The 20,821-nt window shown below is 38.2% G+C and overlaps 1 protein-coding gene across 5 annotated transcripts in view; it reads left to right on the top strand.

Moving 5' to 3' along the window:
* The window catches only part of ICA1 (islet cell autoantigen 1), a 65,117-nt gene extending 45,082 nt beyond the window's left edge, over window positions 1-20,035 (top strand). For 3 of the 5 annotated variants that reach the window (XM_063152046.1, XM_063152054.1, XM_063152038.1), the window contains 7 exons: window positions 2,573-2,667; window positions 4,690-4,739; window positions 8,215-8,277; window positions 8,391-8,432; window positions 12,193-12,468; window positions 17,287-17,382; window positions 19,094-20,035. In XM_063152046.1, the coding sequence (XP_063008116.1) occupies window positions 2,573-2,667; window positions 4,690-4,739; window positions 8,215-8,277; window positions 8,391-8,432; window positions 12,193-12,468; window positions 17,287-17,382; window positions 19,094-19,215 (744 nt within the window). In that variant the 3' untranslated portion in view covers window positions 19,216-20,035. The remainder of the gene's footprint in view (window positions 1-2,572; window positions 2,668-4,689; window positions 4,740-8,214; window positions 8,278-8,390; window positions 8,433-12,192; window positions 12,469-17,286; window positions 17,383-19,093) is intronic. The other 2 variants (XM_063152059.1, XM_063152064.1) reach the window with 2 other exon arrangements.
* The last annotated feature ends 786 nt before the right edge of the window (window positions 20,036-20,821 follow it).

Genomic DNA, 20,821 nt, shown 5'->3' with positions numbered 1-20,821 from the left:
GTGGGTTTCTGTTTAGGAAATGGTTGACTGTGGCCTTTTTAACATTGTTTCATTTCATACTCATTCTCTACCTTTTTTAAATCTTTTTGAAAAGGTGCCTCAGTTTGGAGTGAACCTCAGGATGCAGAGTAGAGGAAAATAATTTCATTATTTGGTATCCAATTTTGAGTCCAAATAAAGTTGTTAGGTGGAATTATTGCATCAAAATACAGCTTCTGATTATCAACAATTTTATAATAATTGCCATTGAAACCAAAGCTGTATTTCAGAGCTATGTTTATTTTTCTGATACAGGAAATAGTAACTGCCATTATTATCATGCTGTTTCCTTCCCAAGGTACTTGTGAACTCCATTTCTATATGCTGTTTCCGTGGTTTGATCACAGTCCTTTAAATACGGATTTCCTGAAATACTGACAAAGGAAGCTTCTTAAAATATAGATCCTTAAAGAAAGATTATTATTTCCCTGGGTTTTTTTGGTTTTGTTTGTTTGGGTTTTTTTTTTTTTTTTTTTTGTGAATATGCAGGATTTACTTCTAATAATTTTCCTTAATTTGTATAGCTAGGCAGTGGTCAGAGTAATTCTGGTTTTTGTCTAAAACCTTTACAACCCTTTTTGGAGCAACCCTTTTGCCTGCCTCCCTTGGTGGCAGGCACAGCACCACAACTGTTTGACCATCACCTCCTGATTCAGTGGGCTGTGTGTCCTCTTGTGAAGATGTCCAGGTGGTTCAAGTGCCCAAAGCAGCACAGTCCCCATAATGCAGAGCTGCTTTCTTTCTCTACTTGCACTGTTGTGAAGTATAGTCGATATTTGTTCTTGAACTCTAGTCCAGGACTTCTTGGAGTCAGTGGAATAAATCACATCAATTTTAATAGCACAAGAAGTGCAGTCTAATCAATACCCAGTGCATGTGCAGGTGAAGGGTGACATCCATACATAGGTTATCTAGCTGAACTGGCTGGTGTCCTTATTCAGCATGTGAGGAGAGCTACACTTACATGTGATTCTGGGTAGCAGCAGTGTCAAATAAAAGAGTGGCAACCACAGAATAAGGTTCATTTCTTTAAGGCCTTTTTATTATTGCTGTTTTTGTGACCTTCATCTTTTTATCATGCCTGCAGTGCTGAGGCTGCTTATGACAAATTAATCAGCAGTGCTATGCAGAATTAGTTTATTGAGAGGGGAAAAAAAGCAACTGCAGCTCAAGACAAATATAGAACTTTAGTTTCTAAAATACTGAAGTGTCAGTTCCTTATACAGACAAATACTGAACCAAGCAGAAACTGGAATGCTCCTTCTGGGAACTCCTCTGTCCTGGTTAACAGGGCAGTGGAAACAAGACCTGCAGCGTGTCTGGGAATGCTTTTGTTGTGACAGATGGCCTGGACACCCTAACTTTTATTCAGTCAATTAGGCTGTGGTTTTTCTTTTTACTTTTCTCATGAAACACATTCATGTTTTGTTCAAATTCCAGATGCAAAACCACTACATTTTTGTGGGTTTTAAGTTTGTATAGAAGGTGGCTTCTCTGTTTCACCCTCAGCTTTTCTTTCTTTGGGGTGGGGGGACATGAGGATAAGTTGGGGTGAGATGCACTGCTATTACTATCAGGGCAACATTAATAAATTTACTTACAAATGGTCAAAACTCTTCACATGTACCATGGTTTAATTTTCAGAAACTGAGTTGGACTTTAGAAAGAGGAAATTTTTTTCACCTTCACAGCAAAACCGTTTGATAGACATGGAAATATTTACATTGCTAACATCTGCTTTAACTAATTACTGTGTTCCTTCATTTAATTTTTTAGACAGAATTTCTAATTTATACGTAAGAGTGACAGCTAGTAATGTATTTATCACTTCAGATTCAGTCTGTAATGCTTGTGTTGGCTTGTTCTCATCTCCAGATTTTGGTAATAAAAATGCTGAATCGTTATCTTGTAGCACAGCCTTTCAGACTGCAGAGGGACAGTGGGGTTTCATAATACCACACCTGTCCTTCATCTACTATCATACAAGATTTTAACCCTTGTTTTCAGATTCAGGATACAAGCAGTATCTTCCCACTACCACTGCAGTTGCCAAGTTTGTGTAAACAATTGTGGAAGGGGAAAAGAGAATAAATAAGAAAAGAAACAGTATATGAGGAACAAACAGATGTAAGGAATTTATTTTTCTCATCTTAGAAAAATGAAAATAAGGAAGAAATAAGCAAATCCCCAAAATAGCAAAGAAACATGCCATCTGGCCTGCTTTGCACATGGTACAGATAGATTTACTTAGAAATAGGGAAAATATTTACCTAGAAGTAATCATTTAGAGATATTGGAAACAGAGCACGAGTTTAGAAGTTGCCACATGAAGTGTGTTCACAGACTCAGTTTGAATGAGTATCTTCTAACACTTTAATTCTGCTTGAGTCAGATACTGTTTTGATATAGTATAAAACCATTTTTCCTTGATTTCTCTTGGTCTAGAGTCAGGTTTAGTCTCAAATGACACACTTTAGCTTTCCTGATTCTAATTGGTTTTCTTCTTTATATTTATATTGTGGTTATGATCTAGAGCTTGCAAGATCCTGTGAATAAACTAACAGAAAAAGCAGAAAAGGAGGACCAGCAGATTGAGAGCACCAATTCAGTGGAAGATCAGCAGAGTCAGTAAGTCACATGTCCTGTATAGCAAAATAATAAGTATTTTTGTCTATAATCCTCTTCCTGGTTGCTAAAGTCGCCAAACATAAGTAGAGATGTAGACACAGCTAGTCTAATCCTACTGGTTACCTCAATACAAAAATTCCTGAAATGTTGTAATGTGTATATCAAAATTAATAAACTTTATGGTGGAATTAAGAGATTTTAAAAGGCCCACAAAACCCTTATATGTTTATCATCTTTTCTGGTCTTCTTTTTATTTTTTTCAGCTTTTTGCTTCATTTTTTCTTTATTAAAAGAAATGGTAAACAGCTATACATGGGAGAAGATATATGAGCATTGTATTTCTCCTTTCAGCAGCATCTCCTTTCACCTGGAAATGGGATATAGATTACTGATTGCTCTGAGTAGCGATTAGTTTTTGTAATGTATACAGCATCAGTTAGCAATCCAATGAAGCAGTAGGTACTTAGTATAAAGTACATCTAAGTGAGCTGATGCTGTCAAGTTTTGAGTTACCTGTAGCTCTGAGCTGAGAGAGACTTATGAATGGGCTGCTGTGGGGAGAGGAGAAGAGGAGAAAGAGATGCGATCCCTCCCCTACCTGCCCGTCAGGATTCGGTTGCCAGGGGATGCAATGTTGATACAATCCTGCTGCCACCTGTTGTTTTGACTATCCCTGCTTAAATGAAGCACCCAGCAAAGGATCAGTTGTCAAAAAGCAGAGAACAGCTTGACTGATTAGTGGATTTTGCTTGGCTATTTATAATAATGGATTTTTAAGGAGTTCAGGTTTTCAGTCATTTTTCTGGTTCAGATTCAGAACCACTGGCCAATTCCACTTTATAAATTGGTCAGATTTGGTGCTGTTTATATTAGAAGGGACTGACTTGACTTGAGTACCGTTTGGTAGGTGGTTATCTCCACAGCACCTACTTCCCTCTGTGTCATCTCACATGACAGTAACAGAGTTTAATAAATAGCTCTCTCCTCAGTGTTGAATATGAAGTTCTAGAATGAACGTGTGATTTATGCAAGATGTGTGCATTGGCACCTACCAGGAAATGCATCAGATGCCATTTCATGGTTGTATTTGTGTTTATTTATGTATTATCTTTGTCCTTGTCTGGCATAAAAGTGAGGGACAAAATGTGTCACCCTTTTGCTGGCTAAAACCATAAACAAACATCTAGGATTCAAGAAGAATTACACAAGGCAAAGCTTTTTAAATCCTCACGAATTTTCCATTCACAGTAAACATTCATTATACTAGAATTTGGCCTGAATCTAATTTTCCTCTACCACAGCCCTACCCCCAAGAGCAGGGGAGGTGCCTTTTTCTGTCCTGTCACTAGAGGGTAGGAGGAATGTGCCCACACAGTCCTTTTCACCACCACATCAGCCCTGTGGCTGCTTCAGTCCCAACTCCCTGAATGGCTTTCCACAAAGTAATAGCAGTTGGAAAGTGTGTATTCTTCATCGAAGAGATCACCTTTGTTTAAAGGTTGCACATAAACTGCACCTTTCTTTTTCTCCCTGCTGAGAGCTTTTTTCAGCAACGCTGCTGATCTGTTGTTTTAGAGATCTGCTGACATGGGGCAAAACTGTCCTGACTGTTGATTTTTAATTAATAGTTGTTAAAAAGAGAAACACAGAGTGGTTGGTTGCCATTTTTGGGGAGAAGGAGGGGGAGGGGGCTGGGGAACAGTTGTAGCTCCTTCATGATAGCTATGAAAGACCAAATGTGCAAATGCAGAATACACAGTACTTTTCAGTAGAGGTTGAGTCAGACTAAAAATGGAAGCTGATAGGATTTGCTAGTTCAATCTAATTTTCATTTTCAACAGACCTGCCAGTGAACCAATGAAAGGTAACAACAGACCAGTAAATGCAAGAGTCCATCTGTTATTACAGTTTATTTGTTAATGATATGAATCTGTAATGTTTTGACCAAAAAGAGGAAAATGTATTGTTATTTTAGAGCCTTGGAATTATTTTCCTTTTTTTTTCTTATTCTTTCAAATTAAGGTTGATTTCATTAGATGACGAGAGCCATACCAAGGAATCAAACTATTCAGGTATTATATTTCATGTTTTCATAACTCCATAAGTGCTGTAACACTTCGGGTTTTTATTTGGTTTGGTTTATTTCCTGTATCAGCTTCATCAACAAATCCCTACAAATGCATAAAACCAAAGGGCAGGAGAATCTGTTAATCCCTTGCATGTCACATCCCACTGCATTTCATTCAGTCATCCTCCGACAGGTCAAATAGCTTGTGTTCCAGAGCCTAATTCTTGCATGGGGCATGTTCCCTTCAAGAAAGGGATCTGCAGGTTAGTAGGTGAGACAAGGGAAGTGTGCCACTTAGCTCACTAGTTTGTTCCAGTCATTAAACTGCAGTCTGTGAAAAACTTGATGAATTCAGTGGAACTTCTGCCCAAAAGCCAGGCAAGATCATACTCAGCTGCTGCCAATGACCTTATGTGTTGTTATTACCCAGGGACACAGCCAGGCTCCAATTGGAACTGCACTGAGAAAGAAAGGGAATAGATATTAGTGATAAAAAGGGAAATTCTGAGTACATACTAAGAAGCAAATGCTTGCAGTGAGGGTGGTGAAGTACTGTAAAAAGTGGAATCTTCATCCATGGAATTCTTCAAGATGATCTTAACTTTTTATATTAAATTAATGGAGAATAATTTTAATATGATATATTTTATCCTTCATTAAGATACTTATAAAGTACAACATGAAAGTCAAGACTACTCTCAAATCTTTATTTCAGTGGGTTATTTGTATTGATGTCTTGAACCCATCATCTCATCTTTATTTTTGAAGTTTTTGTTTCCACTCCACTTTACAACATCCCTTTTCAAATATGAAATACATAGCTAGACAAGAGATTTCTGATGTTGTTCTCAACTGTCATGTTTCTGGATGGTAAAATCACATTACTGTTTCTATATCCAAGAAGAGCATCCCATTTTGCTGCAACATCAAGTTTGAAGCTCATATCTGAATTCATTATTTACCAAGACTCAGTTCCTTTTAGCCATAGCTTTCCAGGATTCATTTGTCCTTTCTACAGCATGGCTTATGTTCCTTAGTCCTGGAGATGTAACTTACAGTTTGGTGGTATTGAATTCTCCCAGCTCTCACTACAGAAACCAAATGAGTGGGCTGATTGACCACCTCTGATAGCCTGTTTGTTGTTTGCACATTTTTTTCCTAGAGTGATTTTGTATTTACTTCCAGATGACTGCTAAAGCCATTGACTAGCAATGGATAAAACAGTAAGCCTTGCAGATCTAAACTAGAAACACTTCTGCTTTGCAATTACTCCTCCTAACAACGTGTTTTTGACATCTGTTAGTTGTCATGTTCCTAATCTATTCAATATGTTCATTATAGATGTTACACAGTGCTAACTTTTCAGCTGGAAGGCTGTGCAGTGCAAAGTCAAGTTGTTTCTAAACAAATATCTTTGCTGAAAAAAAGCTCATAGTTTTATTGAAGAATTAAATTAGCTTTTTTTTTTCAACTAGGTCTGCTTTCCATGAAATCAACAGTAAATTATGAGAGGAGCATTTATTATGCTCACATTCTTTTGCTGGATTCCATACTGAATGGCTTTCCATTAATTTTTTGACTGGGAGTAATGGTGATCTACCAGCCCATAGTAACTTACAGTTATTTGAGTCACTCTGTTTAATTATGGTTCTTTGGGTGTATTTTTGTAATAAAGACACAATATTAGGACTTTCCCAGTGTTTTGAAGTTTCACACATTTTGCAATTAATTAGATCAGATATATCTTTGACAAGATATTTTAATATATATGGGTACAAAATCTGACTTATATTTTCTTAGCAGATGTTTTCTAGAATCTCAGTTGCTTAGGGACTGTAAAATATTTCACCATAATATAATATCTTGTTCTGTCTTTTTCTTCATCACCCCTAAAAGGAACTGAAGTGTTTTGAAATATTTCTAACTGGTCTTCTAAATTTTTCCATCTTCCTAAACCAGCAAGTCTGTGCCATTGCTGAGATTTTTTTTCTTGAATCACCCTCTGTATTCTGAAGTCATACAGATACAATGCTTCTAGTGAGGGAGCTGTGTTGCTTCTTAGTTTTCCTCACCAACTACTTTATAACTTCATTTTTTTATCATTTGCTCTGCATTTTCCCTTACTATGCTACAGATGCCTTCAAGATTGGCTCCATCATGTTTACCACTCAACTAAGGCAGGCTCTGGGCAACAGTTGTACCTTTTTCATTACAGAGTTGTGGCCATCCATATCCCACCTGTCATGAACTTCTCTTTCTTAGTTTCTTTTCCCCTCTGTCAGGCAGTTTAGGGTTGGGATTTTCCACTTTAACTTTGTGCATTGTGCTTTTATGAAAATATAATTTATATATTAGTTCATATGTTTTTATCCCTCTGCTGTCTATGTCTATATAGAGCGTAATCAGATGTGCTCATGGGTTCTTAAATGACCAGCTGATTCTTGTGCTTGGAGCACATTTCTGTCCTAGCAAAGCCCTATGAAGATAATGATAGAAACAGCAAGCTGTTCTATTTCCTTTTGTTCTGAACACACATTGAAGTTTCTCTTGGAAGGGATTGGCAATTCTCTTGAAAGAGTTTGAGATTCAGTTTTTATTTCATAGTAAAGAATTCTATTTCACTTTTCCAGCCTCTAGTGTGAGGTTCCAGCAGATGGGCCTTCCAGTTCTAGCAATACTGTGACCAAGCCCTTCCTTTGTCCTTAAAGACTTGATTGTCTTGGAGCTAGATTTCCTCAACAGTTAATAAGGGAGAAAAGGGTATATTCAGCAGTTAACTCATCCTTCATGTTTTGCTGCATGTCTTAAATGGGGTTAATCACCTGGGGGAGGTACCTTTCTCTTCACTGATAAACAGAATCTGGATAATTGTTTTGATTTCATGTGTCATCCAAGAAACTTGCTGAGAATTTAAGCTGTGTTTTGTCACCTCTAATAGCCTATAAATCTCAGCTCTACATTTTAATCCTTATTGGTCTTAGTCCATTTATTTCCCTGCAGAGGAGATGCTGCTACTTATATCCTGACTTGGGGTACCTTGGGTGAAGATTCCTTCTCCCTGTTCCCAGAGTTTGTGTCATGAGGAAGAGCACATCGCAAGGAAGGCAGTTTAGAGAGTGATAAGGTCCCAGAACTTTTTTGCACTCCCCTGGCCTACGTACAAGCCACTAAAATAAATTTCTCTGCTTCTGGAGGACTGATTGTTGCAGTTGCCTTAGTTGGGTGCACTCAGCCTGGAGAGGGTAGTGTAACAGGCAAGGACTCAAAGGAAGGTGTCCCTCAGGTTATTATCCAGAAATTGGCCTCACTTTGAAATGCTTGTACCTTGGATCTTTCATTCATTGTGACCAGGCTCATTTTAAACATCATTTAAAACATGAATCCCAACAACCATTGCATGTTGATCCTGTAGTGGTGTTGTTTATAAGCATGGTCTCCTGCCAAGTGCAATTTAACACATTTATGGATCTCAATTACAGCTGATGATGGCAAGGATGTCATTTCCACGTTACAAGGACATTGTAACCACGAGCAGAACTCAGGTGAAGACACTTCAGAAAGCTATCTTTACATGTTTACCTACTGATTGTCAGTGTACTGCAGGTCTTCCTTTGTGGCTTTTAATTTTTCTGTATTTCTCCTTTTTTTTTTTTAGGGGCTATAGATGAGTTATTAGATCTGCAACCTGAAGAAAATGGTATGATATGATTGTGCATGTCTGTTTCATCTGTTTCATTTGCTTTTCAGTCATAGTAGCCAAGTATACTTTTAATTTTAGATCTTCATTTATTTCACAGTCTGAAAGGTAGAATGAAATTATTCAGCTGCAGTATTTAAATAGTGTTAAAGTAAACTCAGCAGAGACACGATTCCTGATGTTACTGAAGTAAACCTTACTGGGGATAAAATGTTTATACCAAGATTAGGTAGACTGGGCTATATCCTGTTTGCCAGCTGAAGTAGGTTCCATTGTAAACCTTACCCCTCCTATAACATTTCACAGATTTTTCATTTTGGTTTTTTGTTGTTGTGCTACAACTCTTGGCAATACACTAGTAACCATAAGATTTTGTGTTGAAAATGTACATATCAGAAACAAATAATGTATTCTTCTTAAAACCATGTAAGAACTGGTGACTTCTTTCAGACAGAGAGTTAATTAAATCCATGGTGCTGTCCTTCTACTTCTGTGAGATCCCTGGCAGCTCAAGGGGATGTGCTGTTTTACCAGATAACACATGAAATATCTGGGTTAAAATTTTATGAGTTTTCCTAGGAAGTTAGAGTGTTGTCTGTAATTTTTCAATTGCTTTTCACTCATACATTTCAGAAGAATGAGTTAAAAAAACTTCAACAACCAAAGTTTTGTGGCAACTCAAAAAGCAAATGAAGCAAAGAAAAAAATCCCTTTGTGTGGTTTAGTCAGTCAGACTGAGAGCATTTGGGGTGTTTAAAGCACTGCCCTCATGGTAGGTAAGGACATTTGCAAACACCTTGACTTTGGATTTGCCATGGGCAGTGTCTTGCACTGGGGGGGAAATTATCCATGTGGAGAATCACCCATGAGTGCAGGCACCAGGAAAGTTCCTCAGCTGTCTGCAGAAGCAGCCCTAATCTGTGAATAGATAAGGTAACAATGACTTCTTTTCTGTGGTTAATAAAAAGATCGGTGTGTGTCTGATAGCAGCATTTTTTTTCTTCTGGTTTTCTTCTTATTCAGTTCCATTCCTTATTGGGCCTTCCTTGTGGAGATACAGATAATACATACAATTATTGCTCATACAAGCTTAGCTCTGTCACTTAGAACACTTTTTTCTTTACTTAAGCAGTGAAATTAATGCAGAAACTTCTGTGGGGTGTCTGCATTGGCTAAGGTTGGCTATGGCACTGTTATAATAGCAGCCTTTCACCCTAATTTTACACATTAGCTAGCTTTAGGTTAATGAATATTGTACTGTTTTAAGTGGAGCAGTATAGGTAGAGGTACTCTTTCACATGTGTTTCAGAAGGAAGTCTTTATCATGTGTTGCCAATCATGTACTGTTGTAAATATTTTTAGTTTCTCTTCCCTTTTTTGTTTAACAGCAACAAAACGAGGTAAGTTTACAAAGGAATTGTGAGCATTGCTACAGGCTTGTTCAAACAGAGCAGAAAGAATATAGTCACATTGTTCTTTCAGTGTTTTAATGCAAGGTTTGGATTTTTTTCATGGGCATGTATAAGGGCTGCATGTGTAGACAGAAAAAAGGTTTTTGACTGAAAATGGCTAGTGAAAACAGAAACAGGAAAAGTAATAGAAGATTTACGGGTAAAGTGAGAAAGTCCCTATCATTCTAGTAATCTAGCAGAGATACCACATGAGTAATATCTCGGTAAGCAAGGCTGGTTTCTAGATAACCTTTATTGCAAACAAGAGTAAAAGCTGCTGCTGCTGCTGCTTACTCAGAGCAGCCTGAGCCTGAACACACCCTGTCCTGCCCTGCTGCACAGTCCCCACAGGAAGATCAGGAAGATTGTTGAGCCACAAAATGTGTCACTCCTCAGATTTCTGGTGGCTGTACACCCTGCAGCAAGACTTGGCTGCTCTTCACATGTAAAGCTTTATGCTGTACTTGCTGCTAAAGTCAAGATGGGTCTCCTGCAATGGTTCCCCAGATGGAGCAGAGCTTGGCTCTGAGCTGTGCTGCTGCATTTGTTCCGCTCAGGGCACTTGTGGTTACCTGTGGGGTTGGTGCTGTGTCGTAGCAGGGCTGCTCCAGATGCTGCTCCCTTTGCATCTCCCCCTGCAAGTTCATGAAGGGGCTTCCTGAGAGCAGCTTTGAGGTGGTGATGGCCCATGGAGCTCAGAGTTCTTAGGGGCCTTTGAAATAGCAGGTGTGTTTCCCCTATGGGAGGAATTACCCCTCTGTCTTACCTGCTGAATAACTTGGGGGAATTGGAGGTACTTGGACAATGTTAATATTCTTTGCTCTTTATCTGAAGATGGGAAAACAGCCTGAAAATTCTTAAGAACAAATTGTTTTCTGTGGTATTTTAGTTATAGTCTAGGGAGAACATCAGGAGAATTGACGTCTTTCTAATGTTTCTATTTCTAATTTTTAGGCCCTGTCAGGGAGTACAGAGGTATATCAAAATGTGAGTTAGAAAGGAGTTGAATCTCACAGCTGACTTCAGTAATGAATAAAATAATTTTAATTTGTGTTGGTTTATTTGTTTCTTAGTACGTAGGTGTGTGCGCTGACGCATGAGCCTATTTTAAAACACAGTTTTGTGCTTTTTTTCCTCCTCTGACTCAACTTCAACCATTTAATTATAAATTATTACAGCTGTTGCCAGGAAACTTTTCTTAGAAGGCTGTTGAGTTTCAGTAAAATGGCCTGTTGCAGACACTTGCTACTGTCAGTCGTTTATCCCAACCCAAAAGGGTTAAAAGCATTTTGTAAGTTGAATGCAAGTTGGAGAGCTCAGCTGATCTACCAAAACTTTGGAAAACTGAAGTTGCTTCTGTGCCTTACCACAAGTTTGAAACAAGCATAATTAAGATGAACTGATCTGGATTTCAGGAATGTAACATTGTCAGCCTTGTTAACCACCATTTTTGTCATCTGCAGATTTCCACTGTGGAGCTCCAAATGCTTCCAAATGGAGCTCCAAATGCTTCCAAGTAAAATAACACTTGGGGGTCCTTGATAGTTCTGTAACTCTCAGAATGTTTTGGGAAACAATAATGATCCTGGTTACCAGTTTCGTGTATTTTATGTAACTATTTACCATTTCTAAAATAAGAAAAAATTGGTTTTGAGGAGCAGTGGCTCAAGTGATCTAAGAGATTCTTCAGCTGCAGTTCTGGTGCTGGAAAAACTAGCACAGGGAATGAGAAGGAAAGTGAGCCCCAATTATTTCTCAGCAGCTTATGAGAAGAAAAAAAATACTACAGCGTTGGTCAGCATAGAAATCTAACTCTGTGTGATAGACTAACCTTTTTGATGGGGAAATACCCCAATAATTCAAGCGTAGATCAGAAGGTCATAAGGGAGATCTTAAGTCCCCAAGTCTTACTTTTTTTTAGTTTATACCAATCTGGATTTTTTTGAGACTTTCATATAATGTTTCAAGAAGCAACATAAAAGTAGTATTTTCCAATTATTTAAATATTAGACTGTGTAATGATTTTGGTGTGTTTAATAGATTTTTAAGCACACTTGTAATATTATTTTGAGAATGAGAAGCAGTGCTAACAGCAGTGAGGTTATCTAAGATGATGAAGGAATTATTTTTTGCATAAGGTATAAACCCAGATGTCCAAGAGAATTGAGTCTAAAAAAGAAAATAAATATTCATGCAAAAATATTCCATCTCACTTAACATACCTAGTCTAGATTGGATATGTTTTTAAAAGTTCTTTATTTACTTTGTCTTAAAAAAATATTTATCTTGACTCTCTTGTTCTGAGACAGCTTCAAAGGAAAAGTTTGTGAGATCCTTGGAGCCAGAGCTTGGTGATAAGGATGACATGGTATTACTAAATGAGATCCTCAACGCCTCCTCCCTGGATGAGGGGGAGTTCAGCAAGGAGTGGACAGCTGTTTTTGGGCAGGCTGCTGATCTCACCATGAACTCTTCAGCTAGAGATGGGGAGAGCACCTCATCGTCTGCAGTACCAGCACCATCGGGATACTTACCCTCACAGCTGCTAGACCAAAACATGAATGACTTGCAGTCGTCCTTACATGGTGAGAGCTCATCTTGTTCTGTCAGTGTGTTGAAGTTAGGGCTTGGAGTGTGGATTTCTGGTATGTAGAACTGTGGTGAGAGTTTATATTTTGCCATGGCTGCCGAAATTGTACCTGAAATTAAAGCAGAGTATGGCCTAGAGAAAAAACACGAGTGACTTATTTGGTTTTTTAGCCCTTCTCATTCAGTGTTTGAATGAAGTACCCAAAACCTAAAGTCAAGATTACTGTCATGAATGTTTTAATTTAATTTTTTGAAATGTTCTTTGAGATCTTTAGAACCTTGAGGTATTTTTTTATTCCTGAAACAGAAAATATGTTTGAGTGGGTTTTTCTCATTTAATCACAACTGCTGTCTCTGTTAAGGGGCCAAGGAAACAAAAATGATTACTTTATTTTGTCTGGGCATACTCTTTTTAAACCATGTAGTGAAAATCAGTTGCATTCCTTTTTTTTTTTCCCCAAGCATCCTATACATTGGATGTAGGGATATGGGTCAGGTAGAATGAGTTGTCTTACCCTGTTAACCATACAGGTGGATTTCTCTTGCAGGCTGATTACTGATGCAACTCCCTCTCCCTCCTCTTTCTTCTGTGCTGTTAACTCTCTCGGCTTTTCCAAGCTACTGCTGGGGAGAAGAAAAGAGGGGAACTAGGGCAGAGCTTTCCTGCTGCTGCTTTGGCCTTGAGGAAGGAAGAGAGGGAGGAAGGCAGGCTGGTGATAAGCAGCCAGCAGCACCCACCTTTGTGCTCCTCGCAGTCTGGCTGGGTCTTCGGCAGGGCTTTGCAAGCTGGAGGGGACCTTGCCTTTTTGGGCCCTGTCCCAAGTCATTTAAATCTCACTTGGGGAAGAGAAATATTGGAAACAGTAGCAGGCCGATCCTATCCTGGAGATTATTTCTTGGAACCCTTGCAACTGGAAGAGTCATACATGAGGTAAAATTTGGCAGGAATTAGAAAGTCAGATTTACTTTATAATTAATACAGTAACTACCAGCACCCCTAAAGCAAGATACCTTGGTTCATTGGCTTCAGCACTTGGATGAAAAATGGGAGAATGACATTTGTAATGATGCACAAGTTTAGATGTAGCTTTATAAGGTACATAGTTTTTAAGCAAATTTCTAAAAATCGCAACAGAAATATTATGAGATTGATTTTTTCCCACAGCTTTACATGTTTTTTAATATATTTTACATTTCAGTGCAATTTCCATTTTTAAATGTAAATGTGTTTTTAAAGAAAAAGTATTTTTTAGGCATAAATAGCAAGCAGAGTTGTGCATCCCTTCTGATGTGGCTGTTAACTTTCATGTGCACTGGCATTGGGTGCAGTGTTAGAGAGTTCAAAATCAGAATTCAGTAATGTTGCATTCAAGGAACAGTAGAAATGAAAAATCCATTCCAGTCAACATGATATTCCAAAATATTTTTGAATAAACAAAATAATAAAGCGTAAAATATGTGGATGTTTTCAAATGGGTTTCCAAGGTTTTGGCAGAAGATTGTGGTAATTTATGTACCAGCACTTGAAAAGTCAGGGTTAATCAGCTGAGTGATTGTATGTGAAAATAATCTTTCTAAATGTTTTATTTCTTGTTTAACTTCCTAAATATTTACAAGATTTTGTTTCCTATTTTTTAACAGAAGGTGAAATTTGTTCCATATTATATCTTGTAAAAACTCAGCTTTAATCTTAAACTGCATTTCATTTCACTTCACAACTTTTCTTTCAGAATTTGACCTTATCATTAAATATGGGAAGAGAGACTTTTTTTTTTTTAATACTAACTGGAGTATAAGCATATCCAGACATACAAGTTGGAAATATTAAAATGTATGAATTATATTTTTACTGAGGACTTGTGATACATCTCCTGCATTTATTCCCCTAACTGGTAGGATTGCTTAATAATTATTCAGTGTGAGGTGCTACACTGGAGCCTCAATGTTGCATACTTCCTGTGTGAATTTGGCCTTAAGACCATAAAGATTCTTAAAACTCACATGCTTAACTTTAAGCACATTAACTTTTCTATTAACTTCAGTGGGATTACTTACTTATTTTACGTTAAGCACGCTCATAAATCTTTGGGGCTTTGTTTTCTCTCTGCCTCAGATCTTAATCTGTAAAACAGGCACAATGCTATGCAGGTTATAAACTGTTAGGGTCAGGAATTCCCAGCTCAGAGTTTTCTCTGGCTGTATTTATAGGCATGATCCAGCACAATGGGACTCTGAATTGCTATGGGGCTACCAGGTGCTGGTTTAAAATACATATAAATGTGTGTGTAAATATAATAGAAACAAAGCATGCTCCCAGTATATCTTTTAGATTCTCCTCCAGATACAGCTCTGTAGTTCAGTTGCCTTTCTCCTTTTTCAGCGGGAGCGTTGGCTTTCTCTTTTCAAGATGTTTATGGCCTCATTTACTTACTCATTCGTGCCATTAAGGGCCCCTCTTTATCTTCCCTACATGTGCATGTATTCTAGTTCATAAGAAAATGCACAGCTCACAATTTCCTAATCTAAATTTAATCATTGCAGTGTTGGTGAAGATGCTTGCTGAACAGCAAGCTGTTTGGTTTCCTTGCTGTCTTGGCAATAACCTTTTGTCTGGTCATGTAACAAAGCCATCCTGTGAACAGGCAAACCAAAACAGGCTTAGGGCCAACAACTGCTTTCAAACTGATAGGCTGTGGTTTGCTTTTGAAAGGCAGAGTTGTTCTCTGTAGCTCACTGAAAATTTAATTAATTAAAGTATTTCATACAAATTCTGTGTCAGTCTTTCCCAGTACCTTCATAAATCAGTAATTTCATTATGAAAGCATCACATATTTTCTGGAGTGTATTTGGTTGGATTTTTCGTTGCTGTTGTGAGGTGGTTCTTGCTTTCTGAGTGAGCTACCTGCATTTCAGTAAATGGCAGCCAAGCCACAGCATCTCTCATGGATGTGCTGCCTACCAGGCCTTAGTCCAGGGACTCAAAAGGAGAGAGGGCTCCAGAGGAGTTCACTGTCTGAAGTGTTTTGCTCCCTGACCTGCCAGGCACACCAGTGTACAGGAACATCAGTGATGTCGATGGGAACCAGTTCCTGATTTTTCTGAAGTCACTGGGACTGGCACAGACAGTTTCTGGCAGAGCTCCCATTCATTTCTATCAGATTTGACCCTCTATTTAAGCAGCTGAATTTACCTGTTGTCATTCATTGCCATATCAAACACTTCCTCACAATGCATCTCCAAGCACACAAAAGCATTGCAGTCTACTGTAGTTGTGTATAATGTCCTCTGCCATTCTTGTTTGTAGCACAAGCAGAGAAAATGGCTGAAAAGTATGTCATTCTGCAGGGGTCATGCCATGCTTTCCATTATTATCATTCAGATTTGCTTATTTGAAAGATTAAACTCTAAGACCTCACTTTCAGAGGGCAGAAGCTGGCTCTCAAGCCTTTATCACCTTTGTCTAGAGCAAATACATGTGAGTACTCTGCACCCAGATTTTGAAGAAGTTTTTGGTTCGTTTCCTTAGCAATAGATACAGAGGATGTTTGTGGCTTTAAATTTCCTTCCTAATTCATGTGATTTTACAGAAAAACTCTTTGTGCCTCTTTTTATAACCTAGCATGGGCTTTAGGCCTTTTATAGGCACAGTAAGATGAGAGAGTGATGAGAATAATCCACTGAGAGAGAAAGGGCTGATGTGACTGATGTGGTTGTTGCATTACCTGTTGGGATGCTGGGTGCCAGTATCTGACAGGGCTCCCAAAAGAGCAGAAAGTAAGGGGAGGAAGGAGAAAAAGAGTAAAAAAGGATGTGAAAGCAGGCACTTGTAGAAAAAAAGAGACTGAATAAGGAAATGGTAGCTGGGTGCATAGATGAGCATCCTGTTTGTGATACTGCCAAATTAGATGGATAATTGGCCAGGCCAAACTTAAAGGATGAATTAATTAAATTAGAAATACTGTCTTCAGTCCTCTAAATGTACTAAAGCACATGAATTTAAATATCTTAAGTAAGGTACAAAAATATTGGTTTTTTTCTAATATGTTTCTGCAGTATACTACCCCTAGTTCATTTTGCCAGCCTGTTCATCTGGCCTTATTACCTTATTTGTCATTACTCTTTTGTGGATATGGAATATGCATGTAAGAACAAAAAAACTATTTCACTTTTTCCTGCATAGTTGCTCTCTTCTTGCTGAGAATCTCCTTTCAAATAAAGATAAAGACTAAATAGTCCATTAAAATTTAAAGTTAACTTGAAGTAATTAATTTTGAATTTAATTCTTAATTTAATTCTTCAGTGTTTTGCAATGAATTATCTTTTTTTTCCAGAATTACTTCGAAATTAACTAAAAAATTTAGGGTCTCTAAATAAGGTTTTTTCTGGAACAATGGAGGAAATAAAAGTATTTGGACTTAGAAAAAAATGTTTATTATTTGTGGTGGTATTTCTATCCAAATGTAAGTGATTCTTTTCCCTACAGCTGTGTTGGACCTGCTTACTGAACCAGCTTTTCTGTAAATGGGTATTAACTGTGATTCAATAAGAGAAACAAAAATATTTTCTAGCCAGGTGAAAGGTTTGAAAATAGTATAATTGCCTGAAGCTGGAGATGATGAAAGTGACCTAGAGATACTCTCTTGTAAAGGGTGCTGCTCCTGTGCAGGTCTGACTGCTGACTTTGTGTGTGCAAGGACAGACACAAATGGCCATAAATGAACACTCTGCTCCTCTGTCTGATGCTGCCAGACACTAGGGGTTGGAGCTGACAAAGTAACTCCTCATGCTAATGCTGCTCTGTTGCTGAATTGTAGGATGGGCAGCCAGCAGTGTGAGCCCACCATCAATACCACAGCCAGCACAGAAACCACACGGCCTGAATGTGAGTGATGACAAGACGCCTGTGAAAGGTGATACTTGGCTTTTCCTTTTTAGCTCTTGTATCTTGTACAGTGTCTCATGTCTTCCCAGTTACTGTGGTAACAAAACTTATTTTTGTAGTAGCTACAGCTCCGTCTTGTGCTCCCTGATCACTCTGTTTCACCTTTATTAGGTGTATGATATGTGTGTGTGTGTGTATATTTTTGGTAGGCTTAAGTGCTAATCGCATGTCAGAAGAGTAATTTACTAAATAAGAAAGGAAACTGCAGCTACAGTTTCTTCTACCTACTTTAATTTAGACTCACACAGAACAACATCTGCATGCACTTTGAGCTAAACAATGTTTTTAAGTTCTAAGATTTGGCGTTGTGGCTAAAATACAGGCTACTGATAAGGCAGAAGAGCCCTTTCAAATATTTTTGATAAACATACATGATATCAGTATTCATCTGTGTAAAACTTAATTCAGTTGTTGCAGCTGAGCCAAGAGTGCATAGTCCTTCCATCTACTGAAACAATGGCCTGCTGATTTTTGACCAGGATTTCCTGCATAAGTGAACCAGTTGAATTATGTTGAATTCTGTCACCAGTTTGTAGCCAGTTCTGTGCATTCACATGTGATGATACAGAAGAAAGGGGTGATATGTATTCCTTCCCCTGAAATTTTTCAGCTCAGCAGAAAAAACAAAAAAGAGGATTAAGGTGTTTTGGAAACTGTTTTGGAAATCAGTGTGATTGTGCAGCCACAGGACTGGCACCAGCAAAAGGAATGGCCTTCAGCTATTTGGAAATCTGTGGTTCTGAAAGTGGCAGGTACCGAGAGGAGTGTCATGCCAGGCAGAGCCTATTTTGTCTGTAAATTCTTTGTGTTGCAAAGAGAGCTTTCATATGCCATTATCTCTCTGAGAGAAGAGCATATCTTATTTCACTATCAGTATAATACATGTTGGGCATAGGGCCACAAAAAAAAAGCAAGTGGAGATGTACCTTCTTCATAGCAGCCAAAGTTGTTACTGCTTTAAGCTGAATATCTGCCCAGTTGGAACAAAAGCAGTCAGATAACCTCTGTTAAATACATATATCAGTGTGGACACAGAGGTACAATAGTCCAGCTGCTATTGGATGTAGTCCCTATTCACATTTTGTCTATATCCATCAGAATTAAACTAGAAGCTGTACTGGGGACTGCCTATCAAATATAACCCCTCTCTTTCTCTCTCCAGCCAGTGCCTTCCCATTAAAACTTCATTCCAGATGAGTAATGACCTTGTTGGTTGCATACAGGGGAGACAGAACAGTCACATGAATTGGATTTAGGCAAAGGAATTTAGTCCTCTAAGAGAGCTTGAAAGTAAAATTTGCCTTCACTTTCCTTTTGCTTGTTTGCAGGCATGCAGAGGCACACTCAAATACCTTTCATGAAACAACGTTAGACAGAGTGAGATTGTTTCTATTTCTAGTTCAAGTGTTCCTGTACTTATCATGGCAGGAGCCTTATAAAATATGTAGCAGACATGTAAAACACTCATTCTTACTAAAGTTCTATATTCTGACAAAGATGGTGTTTTAAAATCCAATCACTTATTCTGATTTTCTTGTCAGAATACCCTTGGTAATAAATTAAACAATAGCATGGCATTTATTTGACCTCAGTCAAACATTCAGTCAGTTTTGTTTTGAAATAGCTGACAAGTCCATGCATTTCTTTTTTCTTTCTTTTTTTTTTCTTTTTCGTTCCAGAATCTACAAAGAATCCTAAAGACTTGACTGCTTGGTTCAGTCTCTTTGCTGACCTGGACCCGTTATCCAATCCTGATGCTGTTGGGAAAACTGATAAAGAACATGAATTGCTTAATGCATGAGTCAGCTGCCTCTGGTAACTCACATTCTTCCCTTCATCAACATTATTTTGGAGTTTAAAAAAACTAAATGAAAATTAGTATGCTGTTGTGAAAATATAAAGTATGTGCCATGATAATAAAACTTAAGGGAATTAATCCCTTTTTCTATAGGTACAATTATTTGCTCTTGTTTTGTATAAAGAGTTCGCATTTATTTTCTATGTGGACTTTCAAAATTGAGGTTAAGAATTAGGGCAGATTTCTTGCCAAATTAGATTGTCTGCTGAAACACTGTCTTTGCCTGGGGTGATGTGGAGCTAACACCGAAGTGAAATACAAATCGCAAACCTATTTTTTTATAATGTTTCTTGAGTAAATTAAAAGAAAATCATGTAACTGAAGAGGCTGCATGAGTCAAACATCTATCATGTATATAATATATCTATTACTGCTATGTTAAGATGTCAACTAAATTTGTTTTGTTAGTACTCACAGTTGAAAAACCTGTGCTGGAGCTAAATATTGAAGAAGTAAATTTGGGTCTGTGCAGCCATCGAAATTGTGCCCTTTCCAATCTAACTTATTTGACAAACTGCACTACATAAACTCAAAGAGAAGTCATGCCCAGGAGGCTTCTTTTTCTGAGTTTTTTCTCCATTGCACCAACAGAATTCGCACTTGTTTGCAGAAGTTTCTTGGAACGGATGCTTTGCCATGCCTTCAATCCATTTCTGTTTCTGTTCTGAGAATTTTTCATCCAGTTTTATTTCTGAAGCATGTGTTACTTTAAGCTTGTTGTGACATTAACTCTTTAATAAAATGATTTTGACAAAAACCACAACTTTATTCCCACTAGAGTGCTGTTGTGCTGTTGAATTGATACATAACAAACATCTGAAGATAAAAGATAACCAGTTTGTAGACAGTACTGAACCCTTTGTTTCTGAATAGTAATCCAGAAGGAAGGACAGCGAGAAAATATGAACTCAATGTGGTGTCCCTTTGCTTCCCCTCAAAAGAAGGGAAAAAGGCTCATAGAGTCATAAAGGTTGGAAATGGCCTCCAAGACTGCTGAGTGCAACCTTGGAACAAACAGTTCCCCTGCCAGCTGAACCACAGCACTCAGTGCCATGTCTGGTTGTCTTTTGAACACCTGCAGGCACTCCATCGCCTTCCTGGGCAGCCCATCCTAATGCCTGACCGTCCCCTTCAGAGGAGAAATTCTTCCATATGTCCAACCTGGACGTCCCCTGGAGCACCCTGAGGATGTGTCACTAGCCAGTAAAGATCACAAGCTCTATGTACTGTACAGGACCCACTCTGCAGTTTATTATATTCAGCCTTTTTTAATTTGCTTGATTTTCCCTTTACGTTGGTGAAGTGTTTTCACAACCTGTACACTCAGTTAATCCCTGTTTCATGGTCTAATAGGTAACTAAGTACCTGAAAATAACTATATAAATGTACAAGTTCACTGAATTGGCCAACTTCTTCTTGAGTGCAGCAGAACATTGTTGGATGTGTGCACTGAGCAGCAGTAATGTGGTTTTGGTGCCTCCTATCTAAAAAGCCACATGCTAGCAGTGGATGTGAGGTTGGACTGACCAGAGTTCATCAGGCTCAACCC

The sequence above is a fragment of the Melospiza melodia genome, chromosome 1 (assembly GCF_035770615.1).
Source record: "Melospiza melodia melodia isolate bMelMel2 chromosome 1, bMelMel2.pri, whole genome shotgun sequence".
NCBI lineage: Eukaryota > Metazoa > Chordata > Aves > Passeriformes > Passerellidae > Melospiza > Melospiza melodia.
The sequence above is the reverse complement of the archived record's forward strand: the minus strand, read 5'-3'. Positions and strand labels throughout refer to the sequence as shown.